The sequence below is a fragment of the Trachurus trachurus genome, assembly GCF_905171665.1.
Source record: "Trachurus trachurus genome assembly, chromosome: 6".
Taxonomy (NCBI): Eukaryota; Metazoa; Chordata; class Actinopteri; order Carangiformes; family Carangidae; genus Trachurus; species Trachurus trachurus.
The window spans coordinates 16,993,753-17,015,206 of NC_139897.1; the positions used below are offsets into that span (position 1 = coordinate 16,993,753).

The 21,454-nt window shown below is 41.1% G+C and overlaps 2 protein-coding genes across 2 annotated transcripts; one reads left to right on the forward strand and one right to left on the reverse strand.

Moving 5' to 3' along the window:
• Positions 1-829: 829 nt before the first annotated feature.
• Positions 830-12,635, forward strand: cax2 (cation/H+ exchanger protein 2). The gene is made up of 20 exons (XM_083974105.1): positions 830-1,428; positions 4,045-4,200; positions 4,293-4,399; positions 4,486-4,600; positions 5,272-5,388; positions 5,474-5,535; positions 7,576-7,728; positions 7,853-8,044; positions 8,186-8,285; positions 8,524-8,665; positions 8,757-8,940; positions 9,022-9,121; positions 10,085-10,209; positions 10,305-10,336; positions 10,707-10,819; positions 11,297-11,442; positions 11,524-11,618; positions 11,709-11,787; positions 11,898-12,006; positions 12,401-12,635. Exons 1-20 carry the CDS (start codon positions 1,359-1,361, stop codon positions 12,472-12,474), a joined length of 2,271 nt encoding a protein of 756 aa, XP_083830231.1. The 5' UTR covers positions 830-1,358; the 3' UTR covers positions 12,475-12,635.
• Positions 12,636-12,891: 256 nt separating this feature from the next.
• Positions 12,892-19,543, reverse strand: LOC310987715 (kelch domain-containing protein 10-like). Its single transcript, XM_083974112.1, has 10 exons — positions 19,264-19,543; positions 18,477-18,569; positions 17,966-18,187; positions 16,752-16,906; positions 16,471-16,619; positions 16,293-16,377; positions 16,135-16,201; positions 15,992-16,039; positions 15,770-15,909; positions 12,892-15,325 (listed from the first exon to the last, which is right to left on the reverse strand). Exons 1-10 carry the CDS (start codon positions 19,346-19,348, stop codon positions 15,116-15,118), a joined length of 1,254 nt encoding a protein of 417 aa, XP_083830238.1. The 5' UTR covers positions 19,349-19,543; the 3' UTR covers positions 12,892-15,115.
• Positions 19,544-21,454: the final 1,911 nt, after the last annotated feature.

Below are 21,454 nucleotides of genomic sequence, written 5' to 3' on the forward strand. Positions count from 1 at the left end.
ATCAGATTATGGTGATATAATCTGCATGCTGCTGCTACCTCTCTCAAACCCCTTATCATTCAGCCCTCAGATTCATTACTGGGGAACCCTACGATACTCACCATTGCATTCTGTACAAAGTTGGCTGGTCCTCTCTCACACAGAGATGTGATAAACACTTTTATTTATTAATCCATAAAGCCCTTACTGGAGATTTACCACCATATAGCATCCATGCTGAACTGGACCACAGGACTTTACCAATCCTTGCGTTGCTGATTATCTGCTTTGTGTCCCACAGGTTTATTCTGAATTTGGAAAATCTGATTTTAGTTTTTGTGCACCAATCACATGGAATTATCTTCAATACATAGCCTACTCATTGATACTTTCACTACTCCTGGCCATTTTAAGACTTTGCTCTCAAACCACCTCACCTCAATGTGCACCTGCTTGACTGAGCACTGAGTAGGCTAATGTTTTCTTAATGAATGAATCTCAGTGATTTCCGAGGCTTAAATAAAGATGATTATTATTTATTAGGATGGGGATCCTAATAAACGATAGCCTAAACCATGTGAGGGTGTAGCTATATTTTTCCTTCTATGATAATGCAGAAGAGCCTCAACTGCACATGTCTAACTATAAATCTATAGATAGCCTATCTGAAATTTAAATAAATAAATAAATAAATAAATAAATCAATGCAGTACTTGTATTTGACCATGTTGTGGAGCTATTTCTTTGTGCCTGTCACAAGTCTCATGGATACACATAGACGGCTATTGCCATTTGTTATATCAGACAAGACTTATTTATTGACTAGCATACAACAACCAGAAACTGACACCTTCATACTTGATACTCTGATTTCAATTATCTTGGTGTTCTGTAGCCTATTTGTTTGTGGATGGACTCTCGTCTATTGGATGAAAAGATTATTCCATTTTCTTGTCGCACACTGAGACAACTTGGGTCATTTATGCTTGGCTACTGAAAGGATAGGTAGGCTATTTTGGAATCCAAGAATAGCCTACGATTTTTATTTTATATGCTATTGGTGTGAGGTGAATGTCATGCAGATATACAACATGATTCATTTATTTTATTTTGGTACTTTATCTTCGGACACAATTTTAAGACTGTGTGTTTAATACCTTAGAATAGTAGTTTTAGCCTACATTTACAGTAACTACATGGTTTACAGTCCTTTCAGAAGCTCCACCATGGTATCCTACATTTCCCACAATGCCAAGCGGCCAAATCCTCCGTGAATCAGTGCGTCCTCGGCGTCTGTTCACTGACGAGAGGAGCGGGTCACACAGCCATTGGGCTAAACTCACATAAGACTTAACGGCGAAGTGTGTTTACCGGCGGACATGTCTCTGTCACCCACACTGAGCTCAGACACGAGCAGTCGGAGGAGGAGGCTGCCCGAAAACACACAAGGTGAGTGGCTGAGGCTCCTGTTTAACCTGAGATGATGATGATAAAATAAAAAAAATAGAAGAAAAAACTTTATTTGTAATAAACCGAATGCGTCTTTAACAACGCAGTTAATGCATTCTCCATTTTACATGTGAGCTTGTTGTTAACAGCAGCCGCTACTCGCCGTGATGTGTCACCATGATGTAGCTAGGTTAAAACAGTGAAGGGTCGGTCACGTCGTATTGATTACTACGGAGGGTCGGGGTGTGTGTGTTTGTGCGCGCGCGCGCGCGCGTGTGTGCGTGTGTGTGTGCGCGTGCGTGCGTGCCAATTCTGTCTGAGTCTGATCCAAAATGTCAAGGTAGTAAAAAGTTAAGTAGCCTACCATGTGACACTGATGCTGTGTCTGACCTGCAGCACTTAGGCTACATAACTGTTTCATCTTTGTTTATTCTCCTCCTTATGTGTTTATTGTCATGCATGCACCATCAGTCAACCTGACTTCCTTTAGAGTTTGCTGTTATTTATGAGCATCCTGCAACTGTAAAGCTGCAATTTGTTGTTTTTATATTATGTATAAATGGATTAATTATAGTGTAATACCATTATTGCACAACAAATAGGCTAGCAAAATATTGAAAAAGACCACCATGTCTTTCCAAATTCAAATGTGATACCATCTAATTCTTGTGTTGTTTTTTTCTTCAAGTTACAGACACACACCCCAATGTTTTAAATATATAATGCTTGACATTTTTTTCTTGAAGGATTGTGTAATTGAATATCAGAATAGTTGATTAATTAACTAAGATCCCCCTGGACTTTACTCTTCACTTTGTATCAGCAACATATCTGGTTTCTATCTGAAAGCCTAATCTGACTTAAATTGATCAATTATTTCTCTGTACAAGTGATGGTAAACAAAAAGGTTCAAAGGGCTGTCCTTGATGTGTACAAAGCTCTGTTGAAACCAGTTGTCTAGTCTTCACGAAGCATCTTTTGTAAGGAAGTGGTTAACTGGAAGAAACAGTATACTGTGCTGAAATGTCTCTCCTGTTGTAAGATTTCATTCATTATGAACCTGAAAGCCACTGAAGAACCCAGACACGTGCTGCCAAACCCACTTTGTGAATGCACAGTCACAAACTCTTGGTATATCTGTTAAACACATAAACATGTCGGTAAGAAAATACAGACACAGAAAGAGGAAACAAGACCACTTCTGCCTAAAACGACATGCTTCCCTGTCTCATGATGCCACTAGATTGTTTAAAGGTGGGTTGTTAATCAAGGTATTTTCTAAGAAGAGACAGGCGGTGGAAATGAAAAAAACGAATGAACGATTGAGACATTTTTATCCTCTCCTTAATTATTGTCATGCCTCTAGTTTCCTTGCAGAACAAATGCAGCTGTTGTCAGTCAAAAGTGCCAATGAGGGCTGAGATAGAAGGGGAAGTTTTTACAGCTGCACTGACCTCAAAACACTGACACATATATTTACATTTAGAGAAAGACACACAAATACAAATCTCTTGTCTCTTGATGTAGGTTTGTGGACATGAATACTGTACAGTCAGTGGGGTAATGTGTTTAGGGCAGGGCAAAAACATGTCATTTCTAAATTTCCACTTAAAGTAATGTGAGTACTTAATTAAGGGGATGCCCAGTATCATGTGCTGGTGTGAGTGTGGTGCGTGTCATGTCTCTGTTTGCTTAGAGGCTGGGGGTTGAGGTGGGTAATAGGCTGCTTTTTGAATCAGTGTGTGATATCAATCAGTAAATCTCAACTACCAGCTATGCCATTATTGATCGTTGATTATTTTGGTCATACAACCGTTATGTTGAGGTTGCCAGGAGTTTGACTCTGCACTGTAAAGAACAGACTCCAGTGCAGATACACAGTTTGTAACTGACATGGAGCAGCAATAAGTGAAAGCACGAGGATGTTATTTTCACGACAAAGGCTTGTTTGTAGAAGACAAGCAGCCATGTTTGAACTGAAACTGCATAATTTCTTCATCATATAGACAAAACTTTTGCCTCTGTGACTGTGTACTAATAAAATCTTCACAGGTTTAGAAGCCTTCCAAGTTATTGCACCATTAGTGCTCTATACCAAACAAAGAATTAATTACTGTAAAAAGTTGTTGCACCATTAGTGCTTTATCAAAACCTCCATAAAAACTCTCCTGTAAGATAATGTTGTAAGACACCATAGATGTAGCCTGTCCATATTTTGTAAGCTCAAACAACAGCAAAGCCCTGGTCACTGTAGTCACTGGTCAAGTCCTTGAAATAACCAGCAGAGCTCCCTCCACTGATTTGAGTAAACACACACAAAAAATAGATAGATAGATACTTTATTAATCCCAGTAGGGAAATTCAGGTGTCTCTCGCTCATCCAGACAATTAAACACGCAGACCAGTACAAGAACGGGACCATAAAATAAATAAATAAACATAAATGAGGCAGTACACTACATTACACTACAAAGCCAGCCTAGTGTGCAGTATAAGAGCACAAACAATGGAAGTGAAGCTATAGAATAAAATTACAGTGTAAGTGCATGATAAAAACTGTATAAAAGATAAAAGACTGGATGAAATAGGCTATGTGTTTCTTGTTTGGTCCTGCAGATCCTTCATGGGAGCATGATCCCCAGGCAGGTTACAATCATGAGCAGATCCACGGCCGAGGTCAGCGACTTAATTCAGCAGACGCCTGCTCTCCAGCAGCACATCACCCCGTGTGCCCTGCACTGTGCACCACAAAGTGCATGCCCCCACACACATGTGAGTACTGGGTACCAACTTATTTAGTTTAGGCTAATTACGTGGGTAGGTTACACTTTATTTTACTTCATCTTGTTGCTTGTCTTTTTTAGGTTCGGGCCATACTGCTTTTGATGACAGCTGGGAGGAGATTCAAAGCAGGATGACTATCAGAGCAGAGAACGAAGTGGAAGCCAATAAACTAGTGAATAACTACAGGGTAAGAAGTCTGAAGGTTTCCCACAGGAAATTACAGTGGTTTGAGCTCAACACAGCTGAATATGTGATAATATGTGTATTTGTCAGTTTGGTTTTAGAAAATGGAAGAGTCATGTGACAGCGCGGCCGTTTGAAGACAGGTCAGAGGTTGTGAAAGAGCTCTACTCTGAACTGAATGTCATTAAGCCACATTCAGGTCCAGGTACGTGTTAATGTTCTTGTGTGCTGTGTTGATGGATTACAGACCTTGTTTTTCATAAATGGTCTATGTTTGTACTTCTCACAGAGAGAGCGGTAGTCATTGCTAAGATCTGAGAATGTGATAATAATATCTGTTGTGGCAGGAAACAAGTGGTGAGATGATCACAGAGGTTGTAAACAAGTCAATTGTTCAGACAAATTACTAAACATTAAAAAAAAAATCTGATAATCTTAATTAAAAGAAAAACATTCATGAGGACTCAGGGATGAACTGATTAGATTTTGGTGGTCAAAATTCAAAGTCATTGTGATCTTAAGACTACTTAAGACTTCACACACACACACATTTCACACTTATTGTTACTATGTTCTATGATTTGGGAAAAACAGGAATGTAACCTGAGAGTCTGAATGAGACTACCACGGGGTGGGAACTGTAGTTTTTAGAGAATCACAATTTCCCATGTCTCAGCAATTCACTTGACAGTACAATTATAAGTTCAATTTTAGTATTACTGAAAGAAAAAATCGCTAAAACTTCAAAAAAATAATGCGTAAATAACTCATCAAGCGTCTGGTATATTGTGTCATTTATAAGGAGAAAAGGTTTGAATGTGGCTGCTGTGTAGTCTTTAACTAATGATTTTTGTCTGTTTGTCTTCCTGACGTCAGGTCATCTCATCACATGTGGAAATGTAGCGTATGTGGTACTCTTCGGTTGGTGGGTCTCCCTGGCTTATTTCCTGGTCAGCATACTTATGACCATCACTGTCATCGGTGTGCCATACGGTAGGTGAGCTCATCATCAAGGAGTAGAGTTCATCACATATCATCAGCCACCCCCTTCATTCTTTTCTTTCCTCTCCGTCTCCAGGCAAGCTTTGCTGGAAGTTGTCCTGCTACTTCATGTGGCCATTTGGCAAGTCAATTCATGAGGTACAGTTTGAATCTGAGTTTAGTTAAAGAGGAACTATGCAAGATTTACACCTTAATTAAACAGCTTCGGAGTAATTGTGATGGTTAAATGACTTGTTATGGGGAGAATGGCGGCTCTCTGCCTTCCCTCTAGCGTCTCTTAGCTGAAAAACCAACCTTGCAAGATCAGCGCCTCTGACCCGGTGTCCCAGCTCTCGTCTCACGGGAAACATGGACCACTTTCAGCACTACGACACAAACACGCCACGTAATCCGTAATCTCTTGTTAACGTTATCCACCTCTGTAGAAATCTCTCCACGGATTGCCTTAACGCCAGCTTCGTTAAAAAACAAATGCGCATGGCCAGGGGGAGAGGGAGGAAGGTTAGCGGTGAGTTTTTACAACTGTGAAAATAGGTACCGTAGGTAGGTAACTTTATTATCCCCGAGGGGGAAATTCATGGTACAGTGAGCAGTGTAGAAACATAAATAATACATAAAAAACAGGGCAATGTCACATGAAGCTGTTTACGAGTGCAATGGTGGCAGGGACAAACAAATACTTAAATCTGTTAGTTCGGCACCTCGGCAGGGCATGTCTGCGACCGGATGGCAGCAGCTTTTCCTCGGAGGAGAGAGGGTGAGTGCAGTCAGCCAGGATGGATTGGCCTGTGCCTTCTTTGTGGCCCTGGCTCTATATAAAAGTGACAGATTGTCCAACTCAATCCCAGCGATTTTGCTACACATCCTCACAATGTCGTTCAGCCGCCTCTTATTTTTCAAAGCAAGAGACCCAAACCAACAGTCAAGAGAAAAGGTCAACACGGACTCAATAAAACAAGAGTAAAAGACCTCCATAAAACACCTGTCAACATTAAAACATGTCAACAGGCACTCGGTAGGGGGAGCTCCGTAGAGAAAAAAAAGTGACCAAAACAGCAAAAAGGCGACCAGACTTGCACAGTTCCCCTTTAGGTCTTGGGATGTTCCTCCTGTTGTTTCTTTTCCTTTTTTTGACATGACTGAAATTAGGTAGATTCACATTTAAACCTTAAGTTTCCATGTTGCTCTCCCCCACCCCACCCCACACCAACATGCGGTCATGAAAGCAGAAGTCTTATTTTTCTACCGCCACATGTTTGCAACATTTGGACCCATTTGCAGCAACTTGTAATTGCAAAACATTGGTTTGTTGAACAGTTGAACAGATTCCCATCAAAATCCCTGCGCTCAGTGAATTTGTTAAGGTTATATGAACAGCTCAGCTGGTTTGATGATGATGATGATGATGATGATGATGATAATACAGGTGTCTCAGCTGTTACTCTACAAGCACCAGAAAGAAACCTCGCAGAAATATAAACACCTTACATTTTCATTTGGTCAGAGCAGGGGGAGGACGGAGCTGTGAGTAGGCGTTTGGTGTTGGGAAACATTTCTCCTTTAAGCCAGTGAAGAATGTAGAAAAGTTGTTGATATGGTGTGAAACCTGCATCGACTGGAGGAATTATGTTTCCCACACAGGCCCAAAATGCAATCTGAATATGTAAGTTGCAGGTTGTTTTCTTTGATTATCATCAGATTGACAGTTACAAACTGCTCAGTCAGAGAGGCAGAGATGATGCAGTGGCGACAGGAGTAGGGATCAAAGAACGCGAGGGAAGAGGACAGCATAAATCAATACATCATTCTGCATAGATTCACACAATTGTGTCGTCCTGTGAAACCAAATCACTCTGATTCTCTCACGTTGCTCATATTCAAACTTATTATGTGTTGTGTGATGTCAGGCAAAATGTTCCACCAATCTTTGTGTTTGGTTTTCACAAATCTGTCATATCAGTCCAGAAATTCAACCTGAAGTCATCAAATACAAAACATAAAACTTTTGTGTTCGATTTCAATTCGTTGTGTTGTAATTTTGTGATTAGCCTTAGGAAAATTATTTGTGTTTAAGATTATGATTTAATCTAGCGAGTATGAGAATGACGTGATAATATTAAATTGTTTATACTTTGATAAGAAAGAAATTCACACTCTTGTCTGGTTGTGTTTCTCCAGATTGGAAACACATTGAGGAGATGTTGTGAGCTAGCGCCAGACTGCGACTGTAACCTAGATGGGGCGGACGATAACTCCCCGGTCCTGCTGCCTTCCCCCACAGAGGTGCCAATCGAAGAGTTGCCAAGACAACCTCCACGCACTCCCTTCTGGGTAATGTTCCTCAGAATATAAAATACACATACACAACGTACATGGGCACCGTCCTGCTGGTTCTCTGCTACATAGAAATCAAGTGTGTGACATCATTAACCACTGTGGCGACTTTGTTGTGCAGCGTCGTCTCTCCACCTACGTGTGGCTGCTGCTGGGATTCCCTCCTCTGATGGTCGTTCATTCCCTGGCGAGCTTCCTCTCCTGGATTCTGGTCTTCACTATTCCTGTCTCCAAGATGAATGCACGGACCCTGTCCGTCATCCTCCTCTTGCCTCCCGAGGATGTGTCAGTGTCCTCCTGCTCACAGAGGAAGGCAAGAGAGAGAATTAGTATTTATCAGTCCCACCATATAAACATGGAGAGATTAACCATTTGGTTGTTACTTTATTATTGTTTTTCACTTATTTACTTAATAAACATAACCTTTTTTTTTTAACTTACTTTTAACTCGTAGCATCAAAGTTATGAGACCAGAGCCCTGCTGTGCTGCTACCATGCTGTGAACTGGTACTACTACAAGTACACTGTTGATGGGATCAACGTCTTCGCCGTCAGTATCCCTGCTTTACCATTATATGTGTGTGTGTGTGTGTGTGTGTGTGTGTGTGTGTGTGTGTGTGTGTGTGTGTGTGTGTGTGTGTGTGTGTGTGTGTGTGTGTGTGTAGGTGTGTGTGTGTGTGTGTGTGTGTGTGTGTGTGTGTGTGTGTGTGTGTGTGTGTGTGTGTGTGTGTGTGTGTGTGTGTGTGTGTGTGTGAAATGAAAACCTGTTATCATCCTTGACCTCCATCTCAGACCTCCTCCCTCTGGTAATAGTTGCCATAGTGATTGGATATATTGACAGAGAAAACCACTATGCCAGCTCTGATGCCAAGTTTGCCATAGCAACCGGCTCCATCATACCTCTGTCTTATTACATTGGGATGGGCATTGCCAGGTGAGCTGTTTAAGTTACTTGAGTTTTGATTTGAACCTATTGTATCGATTATTTCCAATAATTGTGCTTCTGATGATTGTTCCTCTTGCAGTATCTCAGCGCAGAGTAACTTTGCGGTGGGAGCGGTGGTGAACGCCACCTTTGGCTCCATCACTGAGTTGACCTTTTACATCACAGCCCTAATCAGAGGTCACCACGCGGCAAACCCGTGTCTGCAGGAGGTCGTCAAGGCAGCGCTGACCGGCACGTTGCTCGGATGCATCCTCTTCATCCCCGTGAGCTGATGAGCATTAAACTCACATTTTCACATCAACGTCAAATTACACTCAGAAACACTGACATGTGCCTCCTCTCAGGGCATCTGCATGATAATCGGCGGACTGAGACACAGTGAGCAGAGATTCAACAGTCGCTCTACAGGAGTGAGTTCTGCTCTGCTCTTCATCTCTGTAGGAGGTAAGTCTCCAAAAACAGTACACACAGTGCTCTCAACCCAGTTGCACTTTTCGAAGTGTCAGATTCAGGTGGTGATAATGCCTAAAGATAGTGCACACAACTTTTTAAGAGGGAGCTCAATCTCTAGCTGCGTTTTTAGATGCCACGCTCCTTATGAAACTGCTGCATCAGGAGAAGCTGTGCTGTCGTTCTCAGACATCAGCATCAAACAGCAGCAGCATTTAAAGGGATACTTCACCCCAAATCAATAATTCACCAATTTTCTACTCACCGTCATGCCAAGGAAGCGTTCGGAGAACTTCCGAGTCATCAAAACGCTTTTGGAGTTTCAGGGGGGGTCCGGCTGGCAACGGATTTTCATATAATGGCGGTGGATTGTGCTCACTTTTGAATCGTCCAAAACACACACTATGAAACATCCAAATACCTCCATACTGCTCGTCCGTACTGACCCAAGTGTCCTGAAGCCGTGACATGAAAAAGTTGTTCAGAAAAAAATAATTTGATCTCTGTTTTTAGCCTTGTTGTAACAGTAGCTCCCAGTGGCTCCGTTGATGTTTGTGTGCATGCGTGAGATTTGCAGCGAGATGTTCACTCGTCATTGTAAACCATTGGATGTATGATGTAAACATGGAACAACATCTCACAGCAAATCTCGCCCATCCCGTGCAGCCACTGGGGAGCTTGACGGCATGACGGTGAGTCGAAAATTGGTGAATGATCGATTTTGGGTGAAGTATCCCTTTAAGACCTCAGTACACTTACACAAAACTGCATTCGTGCAAAAATACAATCTAAAAAATGTACATTATTGAGTCACAGTGAGCTCTAGGATAATGATTAATTATTAATTCATTATTATTATTAAGTTCAACTAGTGACAAAGAAAATTGAGAAGAAAATCTAGCTGGTTTCTGAGGCGATGCCTGTCTTGTATCATCTTCCTCCCAACTGTCAATGCAGGCGTATTCGCCCCCACGATGTTCTCCAAGGCCTACGGGAACCTGGTGTGTGACGCCTGCACCAACTCCACTGGAGGAAACGGCACGATTGGACCATTCGTCTGCCACAACTGCCACTATGATCTGGTCAGCATCAGCTCCAGTGGTAACAGGAAACACATCCTAACATGCATGGACTGACAGGCACTGCACTAATGTGTTTCATTCTTCTCATTCAACAGAACAATGGTTCACTCTTCCACAGCCATGTTCAGTAAGAAAATATACACATTTTTATTTATATATACAGATTGTCGTGTCTGTGGTACATTTAGCCCTTTGACTACAAATTGCAAATAACTACAACCACCACCATCGCTGCTATTTAACAATACCAAATGTTGTGGAGCCGTAAGTTCCATATAAAAGTCACTTGCAGCCTTAAAACATGCTTACATGTATATGACAATAATGATGATAACAATAATATGCAGCTATATGTACTCATACATGTAAGGAGTTCACCACAGTGTTTACGTTTGCTTGTTTCTGCCCTCCAAAGAGTTAATGACTGTCCCTGAACGCACCAACTAGAAGAAGACTATTTCTTCCCTCATTGTATGTGTGTGTGTTCTTGTCGTCAGGCCGTTGGTGTACTCAGTGTCCGCACTCTTGCCAGTTGCCTACATCATTGGTCTGATATTCACACTGAAGACACACTCCCACATTTACAACATCCATGTTGGTGAAGGACAGGGTAAGAATCATTCTCACGACCAACTCAAAAGAGGAACTATGCAGGATATTTAGCTTAACTGTGCTTCATTTGAACCTTAATTAAACAGCTTTGGAGTAATTGTGATGGTTAAATAAATGACTTGTAACTTGAATGGAGGCTCTCTGCCTTCCACGTAGTGTCTCTTGGCTGTTTCTGCGGCACCACAAACACAAACTCGCCCTGTAATCTCTTGTTTATGACAGATTAGACTACACAAATGCACACATTGTAACATTGTATATGATATATAACGTTCTGTACCGCTCTATTGATTGATTGATTGATTTCTCGCCGGCTTCGTTGTAAATACATGCACATGGCCAGGACGAGGGTTAGCAAAACAGCAGAAAAGCGACTGGACTTGCATAGTTCCCCTTTAAAACTGCACTTAGCATAGTTACACACCAATACAATGACGTACTACACCATTAACTCTTTGTGTGTGTGTCCACACAGTGACTGGCCACCATGGGGCAGTGGTCCACTGGTCACGGTGGAGGTCTCTAGTCATCCTCATCATGGCCACTGTGCTCACATCTGCCTGTGCTGACCTTGCCACCGAGCACATCCAGCCCATACTAAACCAATCCACTATCTCTCAGGTCAGGGACACACACATGCACCTGAGGTAGTGTAAAGTTGTTTGTTTCCACTGGTTGTGTTCACACTCTTTCTTTCTCCAGTATTTTATAGGGGTGACAGTTCTCGCTATGGTTCCTGAGATCCCTGAGATTGTTAATGGGATCCAGTTTGCACTCCAAAACAACATCAGTCTTAGGTAAATCATCTGATTTTAAGAAAAAAAAGAAAAGAAAAGGCATTAAAAAAAAGTGAAATGTGCATCTGAATGATGTTTTATTTTTTTTAGCTTGGAGGTTGGAAGCTGTATTGCTGTGCAGGTCTGCATGCTACAGATTCCAATATTGGTCTTATTTAATGCTTTTTATGTAAGACACCTTTACATTTATTTTCATCAATGATTAATTCAAATAAATATCAAGCAGCTGCAGCTGTTTTATAGTTTCCTGTGATCACACTCAATCTCTGCTTTGCGTAGGACGTGGGATTTGTGCTGCTGTTCAGTGACCTGCATCTGTGGGCCAGCATCTTCAGCGTGATTGTAGTCAACTACATCTTCATGGACGGCAAGTCTGATTATTTTCAGGGTGAGTTTCAAGTGTTTTCTTGTTTTTTTCTTCTTTTTTTGCAATACAACAATTCCTTTGTGCATTTAAATGTGAGTACACTCACTTATTTAGATGTACCCCTTGGCATCTGAATTTCATTGGTTATAAAATGTAAATATGAGACTAAAATTTGATGATGTATCAACACCATACCACATCCCTGCAGATTGGTTGACATTTCAATGACATGGCATGAAAAGCCGGAAACCTCTTTTAATACATATATAATATAGTAATGTTAGTGAAACATGGTGATCTAGGATGGTGGTTTGATAGAATGACACCTTGTAACAATATCATTCTGCGTCAGTAGATGTTACAATAATAGAACATCTCTGGTTTTACTCACTTTTTCCCCGCTGTCTTTTCTCAGGTACAGCTCTGGTGGTCGTCTACCTTATCCTCCTGGCTCTGTATTACTTTGCTCCATCTCCAGCAGGCTGTTGAGTTTGGATCAGTACCATCATTTCCAATGTTGAAGCCTGAACGTGCAAATTCAAAACCACTCCATCTCTCCCTTTTATCCTGACAGGATTGTGATAATGTGATGACTTTTATTTATTTGTTTTTTATGATGTATCCTGAATTAAACAAATGACAGAACTGAATATTTTTTAACTCAGGTAGGCAATTTTTGACTGCACAAACATATTACTCCTACTTCTGAAAATAAGTACAGTAGGTAAGCTAACATTTGTGACTCCTTATATATTTGTTAACTGTTGTGATGAAGCAAGAAGTATTTTTATAATACGAATGGATATTAAGATGTTAAGAAACTGCACTAATGATATTTTTTGTTAGGTACTGCTGTGATACATTTGTAAACCTTTTAACTCCACTGTAACATTGATACATGTCTACAAGAGCTGATGATTTCTTTTTTGTTGAAAAAAAAAAGTGGCATGGCTGGCTGTGCATTACAGGAACAATAACAATATCTGGCAATACAACTTTTTGAAAAAAAAAAAAAACAGCTGCCTGTGTTTTTATTGTTTGTACAGACATGAATTACAAAACATGATGTACATTATAGCCATAGTTGTCTTTGAGAAGATATTCACCTTTTCACCCAGGACTTTGTGTAAAGTGACATGCACAGCATACTGACATGCAAAATAGAGCATTTAACTCTGATTGAACATCAAAAATGATGCAAATACAAACATGTCAATCTCAAGCGATGCAGTCTGATCATGTAGTGAAGCCAATCATTGCTTCACATTAAGATATAAATAAGGTCATGACATGTCCAACTCAGAAAAAAAGTGACTGAGGCAGGATGAATGTGAAAAGTGTGTTTTGATACAATAACTTCCACATGAGTTTAGCTTGATATTGTACCAGCAGTTACAGTGAGTGTATAAAATAAAATAAAACGCTGCTGAGATACTCAACTCAATATTAGAAATACAAGATAGTTTAAGAAAAACTGATGAAAAAAGGCATGCGACTTGATTCAATCAGCTGGGAGTGTTACTACAGTCTTCAAGATCACGCAGGGCGGACACAAATCTGATTTCACAGAAACAACTTGGCCTGCTGTGCTGATCACAATATTTCACATCCTGAGAAAGTCTGACATGCTCCTCACACAACTGCTGAAATCTTGTTACTAGTTATAGCACAGAAACACAGCACAACGTTCTCTAGGGAAAAAACAGGATCAAAAGTTTAAAAAACAAGTTAAAGGCAAAAAGTCTGAATGGAAATGACGGTGGCGAAAAACAGGCGAAAAAGAAATACAGCTACATGATCTGCTACAATTCAAAGGTGTGTTAAAATTAGTTAAACAGCAGCACAGTGAGAAAAATAAATAGGTAAAAATAGCTGTGGGTATTAGTTAATGAAGAATCTTTAGTGACATCTCCTGATTAATCATGAGCAGAAAACTTCAGCAACAAAAAAGTCATGTGGAGAGCACCAGCTAAATCACATGGGAAACGAGGCCAACACGCACACAGTCCACACAGTCCAGAGTGATGAGAAACAAAAGGCTTAAAAACATTTTAAAAAACAAACAAAAAAACAAAACAGGGTAAGATATTTTGGTCTTTCAGAAGGCACCAAATGAAGAAATAAAAAGGCTTGAGAATCGCTGTGGAGCTACGGGTGCGTTAACTTGTCTCTGACTCATTTAGCTTCAGTTTTTCCAAGATGAAGAAAAATCGAACAGGCACAAGATTCACAGTGATGCAATGTCAGATATTTTCAAAGAGGCCTTTGGCTTTTCATGCGATCACAAGGCCTAATGTGACCAGTGAAATGTTAACCCCCCCTCACAATTTAATCATAGCTCCATATTAGCATACAATCAGAAAGTCCTTGAGGCTAAAACATGGTGCTTAAATAACTGACCTTGTTAGACTGATAAGAGGTATCACAGTTACAACATGAATGATCAGCAGTGTGACACTTCTCAGAGAATCTAACCACAGAGAATTTAGGAGTGCCTAAGGACCCAAACTCATCCCAAATTCCTCTGGTGTGGACCTGCAGTAATTTCTTAACTTTACCTATGTCACAGTGGGTGTAGCAGCAGCCGACTGGCAGCGGCGCGTCTTCACTTCGACAGTGAAACAAGCGTACCTCTGAACAGAAGCGAAAATTACTCAAGCAAAAGCGACATTCATTTTGCCTTTCCAGCAATGGTCTTTGGAAGATTTGACAACTCCTGCTCATGCTCCACGGTTCTGTGCCATGTGATGTACGGTTCAACAACAAAAAAAAAAAAAACTGGAAAGCACTACATAGATGATGAGTGTAGGAGTATTGCACAAGGTACCCCTGAGCAACAGGGAAATTAAAATCAGTGATTGCGGTTTCCAAAGTGATGCATGGCTTCTGACGGTTACGTGCAAAGTCCAATCTGACACGTTCATATACAGAGAAACATAAAACATTGCACTTTGCATTTAAAAAGAAAACCACACACATTGACGTAAGACTAGAGTTAAAAGGCATTCAAAGTATTTTCATAACCATCTGACATCAGACTTGTTTCAGGAACTTTTTTGCCTAGTTATCAGCGATATTGGAGCCGGTGCTGTTCCGTCACATACCGCCTCTTTCAGTCTCTGTGCTGCCTCTATTTGAGCCTCTGGATTAGTGAGTGTGTCAGCCCCAGGCTGAGCAGCTGGAGGGTGGACAGCTGGGCCAAGTGAGGGAAAGTTTTCAGCAGTTTTTCCCAGGTCAGTTCCAGCAGGCTGGGCACCACCAACCACACTTTGTACAAAGAGCCAGTCCTTCTGTTCCCAGACATGTTGATGACACCACCGTGGACGTACATACAGCCGGCCTGAAGGACAGGACGAGCACAGGAGATCAGGGTTGCAACCATTAGTCCAGAGATGGCAAAATTATACTTTATGTAACTTCTAAAACAAATGTTTTATGGTTTCATTTTTACCAATGTGACAATTTACTGCTTTTCTGTTTTAAAAATCATTGCAAACAGAAAATATTTGATCTTTGGGGAGTTGGTCAGACAAATCTAGACATGAAGATGTCAACCTTTGCTCTCAAGAATAACCAATTGTCAATATTATCTGACATTCTATAGACTAAACAATCCAAAAAAAATAAATCAGGAGATTAATTAATAACAGTGTTTAGAAATAATTAGTTGCACCCATACAGAAAATAAACCTGGTGTCTAACTGTAGATTTCTTTTTTCACTCAACGTAGAGGAGAAATCTGCCAACCAAGTTAGATAAAATTTGTATGAGATATTTTACTCACCGGAGTGACGGCAGCACAGTGAAAGTATGCCGGTTCAGGCATGACGGCAGGTAGCTTAGTCCACTGAAATGTCTGCAGGTTGATCTTCCACAGGTCTGACAGGATCATCTCTCCGTTATAACCCCCACATATAAACACCTCTGGAGTGAGAGTGAGACATGTTTAAAAAAAACACACACATTTCAGACATGCCTACATCGTGGTAGGTGAAATGCTGCTTACCATCTTTAACCTGCACACAGCTGTGACAACGGCGAGCAGCGGGATATCCTGTCGTGTTAATGGCAAAAAACAAAAAGTGAATTCACAGTGATGTCTTTGAATCCTTCATTTAAGAAGAAAACAGTTAAACATAAATTACAAACCTATTTTTTCATGGGGTTTGGTGATGATTTCCTCCCAATAATTTGTCTCCAAGTTATAAGCATGAATCTGGTGAAGACAAATCGTATTAAACAGGTAAAATGAAGAAGCAACACTTGTGTATTTATGTAAAACTTGCATCTGTGCCATCTCCTCTCACCTTGTCCAAGGGATATGATGTCCAAGAGGTTCCACCTCCTAAAATGTATATTCTCTGTCCATCATGAGCTAGCTCATGTCTGTACCTGTAAAATCAGTCGTTTATTTTCATTAATATGTTGCAAACTCATGACAGGTCAACGATTCTGTAGTTTTAAGTACGACTTCTGCTGACTGACCTCTCCTCGGGTAGATCTGAAGGTGCGTTGTTAGGTTTGAGGTGGGTCCACTCCCTGGTGGTCAGGTCCAGCCTGTGCAGATCTGTGCTGTAAAGGTAGCCCGTTGTCCCTCCAAACACATAGAGGTAGCCGTTTATGATGACCATCGCCTAGAAAAAAAAAGAAAAAAAGGAGAAATCTCATGCTTGTAGGTGGAACACGCAGCTGAAGACAGTAGCCAGAAGGAGTAGTTAACGATGAGGCACAAAAACATTTTAGGACTATGAGACAAACTCTCTCACCTGCCCGTAGATCTTGTTGGGCTTCTTCCCTCTGCAGTTGAGCAGGTTCCATCGCTTGTACTGAACATTGCAGACATGGACGTCATTGCCGTTGTTTTCACCGAATGGAATCCCAGTGCCACCGAACACAAGCAGGTTGTTGCCATGTAGAACAGCTGAAAGTGACAGACATCACAACAATCAATATCTACCGCAGTTTTAATATCAGTGGGAGGGTTGGCTCAGATCTACATACTGCTCCTTGAAGGTTTGAGCTACACTTGCAAAACTATAGGGCATGAAATGAGAAAAATATGTATTTAAAGGTCCAGTGTGTAATAATTGGCAAGGTTTATTGGCAAAAAGAAGAAGGCGAAAGGAAAGAAGGAGGAGGAAACAGCAGACATCGTAAAATGGTTTAGATCTTCACCCGCTCCATGCTCCTGAAATACTCCCAGCCGTGGTAAACAACTTTTTTTTGTCCTTGGAGGCCACCGACACTTTGCCGACGGGAGCGAGCGCTGCAATCTCGAATCTGAACGCTAGATGTCACGGTTTCCCCCCCATTTTACACACTGGACCTTTAAGCTTTTCTGTGAAATCCTGACCCCTCTCCCGGTGAATATGTCAAAAAGTGGACCTCCATAATGGTTGTAGCTTAATTTACACCAGCGTGTGTACGATGCAATTGCTCGCCACTAGTGAGAGTGATTTCATCTGTAGAGGTTGGCGTTGCTTATCAACAGCTGGTGGCAATAAGACTAAGGGCACAAGGTAGAAGTGGGCTAATGAAAGTGGAGAGACGAGAGCTATAGGTTGATCTGGACAAACAACATTCAAATCATTAAAACAGAAAGGGTTATGCAAAGTTTTTTAAATGTTTTTTTCCTTCTATTATAGCTAAAGTTTCACTCATCAGAATAAACAAAGATTATGTACATTTGGCCTTGAGCCACAGAAGAAATCAGGTTGCTGCTGAGGGCTGACTGTTACTTAAGTTTATGTAAAACACACTGATTGTTTACAGTGCATCAGTTTACATAGACAACCTTAAAGGTGTCCTCGGGAGGTTTCTTGTAGTTTTCAGTGTTATTCATAAAACATAAACTATGCACATCTTGCTTATGTTTGAAACCTATACAGTTTATATCTTGTAAAAACATTGCTCTTAAACCTGGCCTAATGATCAAACTCCCCGTAACATTTCTTTAAATAAGACCAGCAGCAGGTTTTACCTGACATTGAGGCCAGCTCTGTGGGCATGTAGCCCTCTGTGCCGACTTGTTGCCATGTGGCTGTGGCAAAATGAAACCGCCAAAGCTCCCTGAAAAGAGGGTAGTCTTCATTCTCTGACCCTCCTGCCTCCTCAAAGTCTGGGTTGTAGCCTCCAAATACATACAGGTTGGTGCTGTCTGCAACACAGCGGTGTCCACTCCGGGCAGGAGGTATACAGTGTCCTGTGGGAGGAACAAGGTAAAGACAGACTGTCTGATATCTGAGGAAATAGACATGGAAATGAGACTAAAACTACCTTTGCCACTAAATAATAACTTTAAGTCAACACGGAACATCTCATCCTCCTAAAATAAAGGCATATTGACTTCACCTCCAAGTAGCTACTAAGTGTAAGACACTGCATTTGGTGAATATTACAGCAGTTACAATTCACGAGTCAGTTAATATTGACACATTTGTGTGCCAGTGAGGAGAAAAGGGCTGAAGGGGAACGTCATGTAGTTTCTGCACCTTCTCTCAGAAACCTGTTAGGGATCCGCAGGTTGGGGCAAGACGGGGAGAAGATGCGTCGAGCCTGAAGCCACCGTGCCCTCTTCTTAGAGCCTGAAAATCAATCACACAGACAGAACCAGACTGGATATGAACACAAAAAGTACTGACACTTCTGTTTTGTTTGTTCAGTAAATGAAATAAATGTACGTAAAGACTTTTCCTCTTGAGTATTCATGAGTCACTGTTTGAGAAGCGAGTGTAGTCTGTCTCTATCTATCTCCAATGTCAATCTGCTCATTTAGCATATTATTTGATTATGCAAAACGTGTCATTTCTATCTTGACTTACATTTATTGGAGTTGAAGGCTTGACACATCAAACGCACAGGGTTTGTGTAGACTGTGTAGCGTAGTGTGTGTTTTCTGAGCTTCATCATCAGTGAGGTGAAGCTTTGTGCTGTTGTTGTTGTTGTTGTCTGCAGTGTCTGCAGTAGCTCAGCCACGTGACGCCCCCCCACCGTCTCTTTCTACCACTTTCTCACATGTTAATTAATCTCCGTGGTCAGACAGTAACAATAACCCTGTTGGCCACCGTTTGGGGGTTCATTCAATCACTAATTTATGCTCTCTTCCGTAGCAGCTTTAGCTTTAGCTCTGGCCTATGTGGCATCCTTATGGGCAACACAAAAGACTACAGCAGCAGCCATGGCGACCGTCCGCTGCCGTTAGCAACCGTTACCTAGCGCCACTTCAGTGGTTTCGGGGTTAAAGCGACGGAGTGACAAAGCAGCGTGTTGTTTACAGACCTGAGTCTCGGATGGAGGGCCTCCACGACAGTTTCTCAAACTTATTGAGCTGGCTGAGGGTACCGTCCTTTTGGGCCGACGACATCTTTACAGACGAGCACTCACACACAACTGAGAGAGGAGAGGAAGGAAGGAAGGGAAGGAGGGGTCACACCCAGACCTGGACGAAAACCCGCTTCACTTCCACCAAACGCCGTGACATGAGACTGAAAACTCCGGGAGTCTCAAACCCAAAACACGGTGGGAAGAAGCACAAAAAAGGAAAACAGTGAAGCGTGTCCGTCCACACCTGCTGCTGCTGCTGCTGCCTGCAGCGTCACATACAGCTGCTCCGCGCCGACCAATCACAGGCGGAGGGCGGGACCGCTGCGGCGCATTCAAGAGTCACATGGAAGTGTTTGTATACGTTTTAAATGTTAACACACAGGATGTGGAGTCAGCGTTTGGAAACTCAACATCCTCTGTGTGGTTATTATTAAAGGGGACAGTTTCTTACCTCTTTTTGAGATTAACAGTTCCCTTTTAATAACATAAGGAAATACACTTTAAAACTCCACCTGTACACATGTATAGCTACACATCCTTCAGTCAAACTTTATGCTGAATACGGTATTGTTTTTGTTGGGTTGATTTCTAAATCCAAGCATATAGGCCTATTGGATAAACAACAATCATCTTCACCAAAAATGATATTCATAAATACTGTTAATGCATGTAAATGTATTATCATTTATTATTCAATGATTGTAGCCTATATTTAAAAAGTCCAAGCACAATTTATTTTAGCCCCTTGATCTTTTTTCTCTTATGTTTCTTCCAGTTTAGTTTTTTACTATCAGTCTTGAAAATAGCAAAAAAAATTATGATTATTCTGTTTGCTAATAATTGGTCAGTTGGAACAATGGGTTTATTCAATGTCAGGAAATTACCTCTCATAATTTCCTCAAGGTGGCGTCTTTGAATTACTTGTTTTGTCTAAAACCTTAGCTTTTTGATTTACTTCCTCATGGGACAAAGAAAAGCAACCAGTGCAATCTCTTGTTTTCTTCCTGCAGTAAGTCAAGATCAACAACGTTCATCAAAATGTTTCAATAAGTATGATGACCTACATCCTGACAAAAGAGAGATAAACTCTCTTATTCAGTTGATTACAAATGAGATTTACTATAGAGCTCAGGGACAACTGTTGAGTTGGTTGGAGAGAAACAAGTCGTTTCTCACTCCTCCTTTCCTTTTGATCAACTGAACCAGGAGTCAACCTTTACCCCAGATATTCAGAGGCTGCTTCCCCTGACATGTGGTAATCTGGATTTGAAGCTCACTAGGATAGGCTGAAGGAGCAAAACACAACAGAAAGATCAATCATCACATGCAAACCTGTTCACACAGCCCGTATGAAAAGAGTTGTATCAGTGACAATAACAATGATTAAACACAGTTTTGTTTATTAGTGTTGTCACCCTGCTGTTCTCACCCTTAACATTACACTAAAACACTTCACAGTGCATGTGTTTTATGTACATGCATGTTAATGTTTAACATTTAAGGCCCTTGCTGCCTGTCCAGACTCTTTGGTAAAGTAGCTCTTTGTGGTACACTTTTTGTGTGCTCTCGATCTGTTTCTCTCAAGAAAGTGGAGCACAATCATTTAATCTGAAGGCACTGATGATTTACACACAGCACTATGTTCCTTCAGCATGGCAACTTCACTTTGCACCGTGGCTAAAATGTTAACCAAGGGTAACTTAATATAGATTATCAGAGAGAACATGAGACGATCGGTGTGAACATAACATGGCTTCTGCTTACATTTCCCCAGCAAATTGACGACAAGAGGAAAATGAAGTCAGTCCTTGAAGTGTCAACAAAAGTAAGAAATTCCTCAACAACAAGTTGCAGCTTTGTGTTAATGAGATCAAACAGGAAACAGGTTTGTTCCAGTGATCTACTCATTGATGTCTGAGAGTCAGCACTTGATAGGATCTCTACCAAATGGCACCGAAAGTGATAAGTATGATTGATGATGAGGTAATGCATTCATGGTTTTTTGTTTGTTCACACATGAAGAGCTTGTATGGGGGTATCACATATCACATGCATGGCTGCTTGAAATTATGAAGAATGAATGAAGAAATTATCTTATTTCTGTCTTTGCTTTGTCTTGGATGGCTCTCTGATTGGAGTTGAGTCA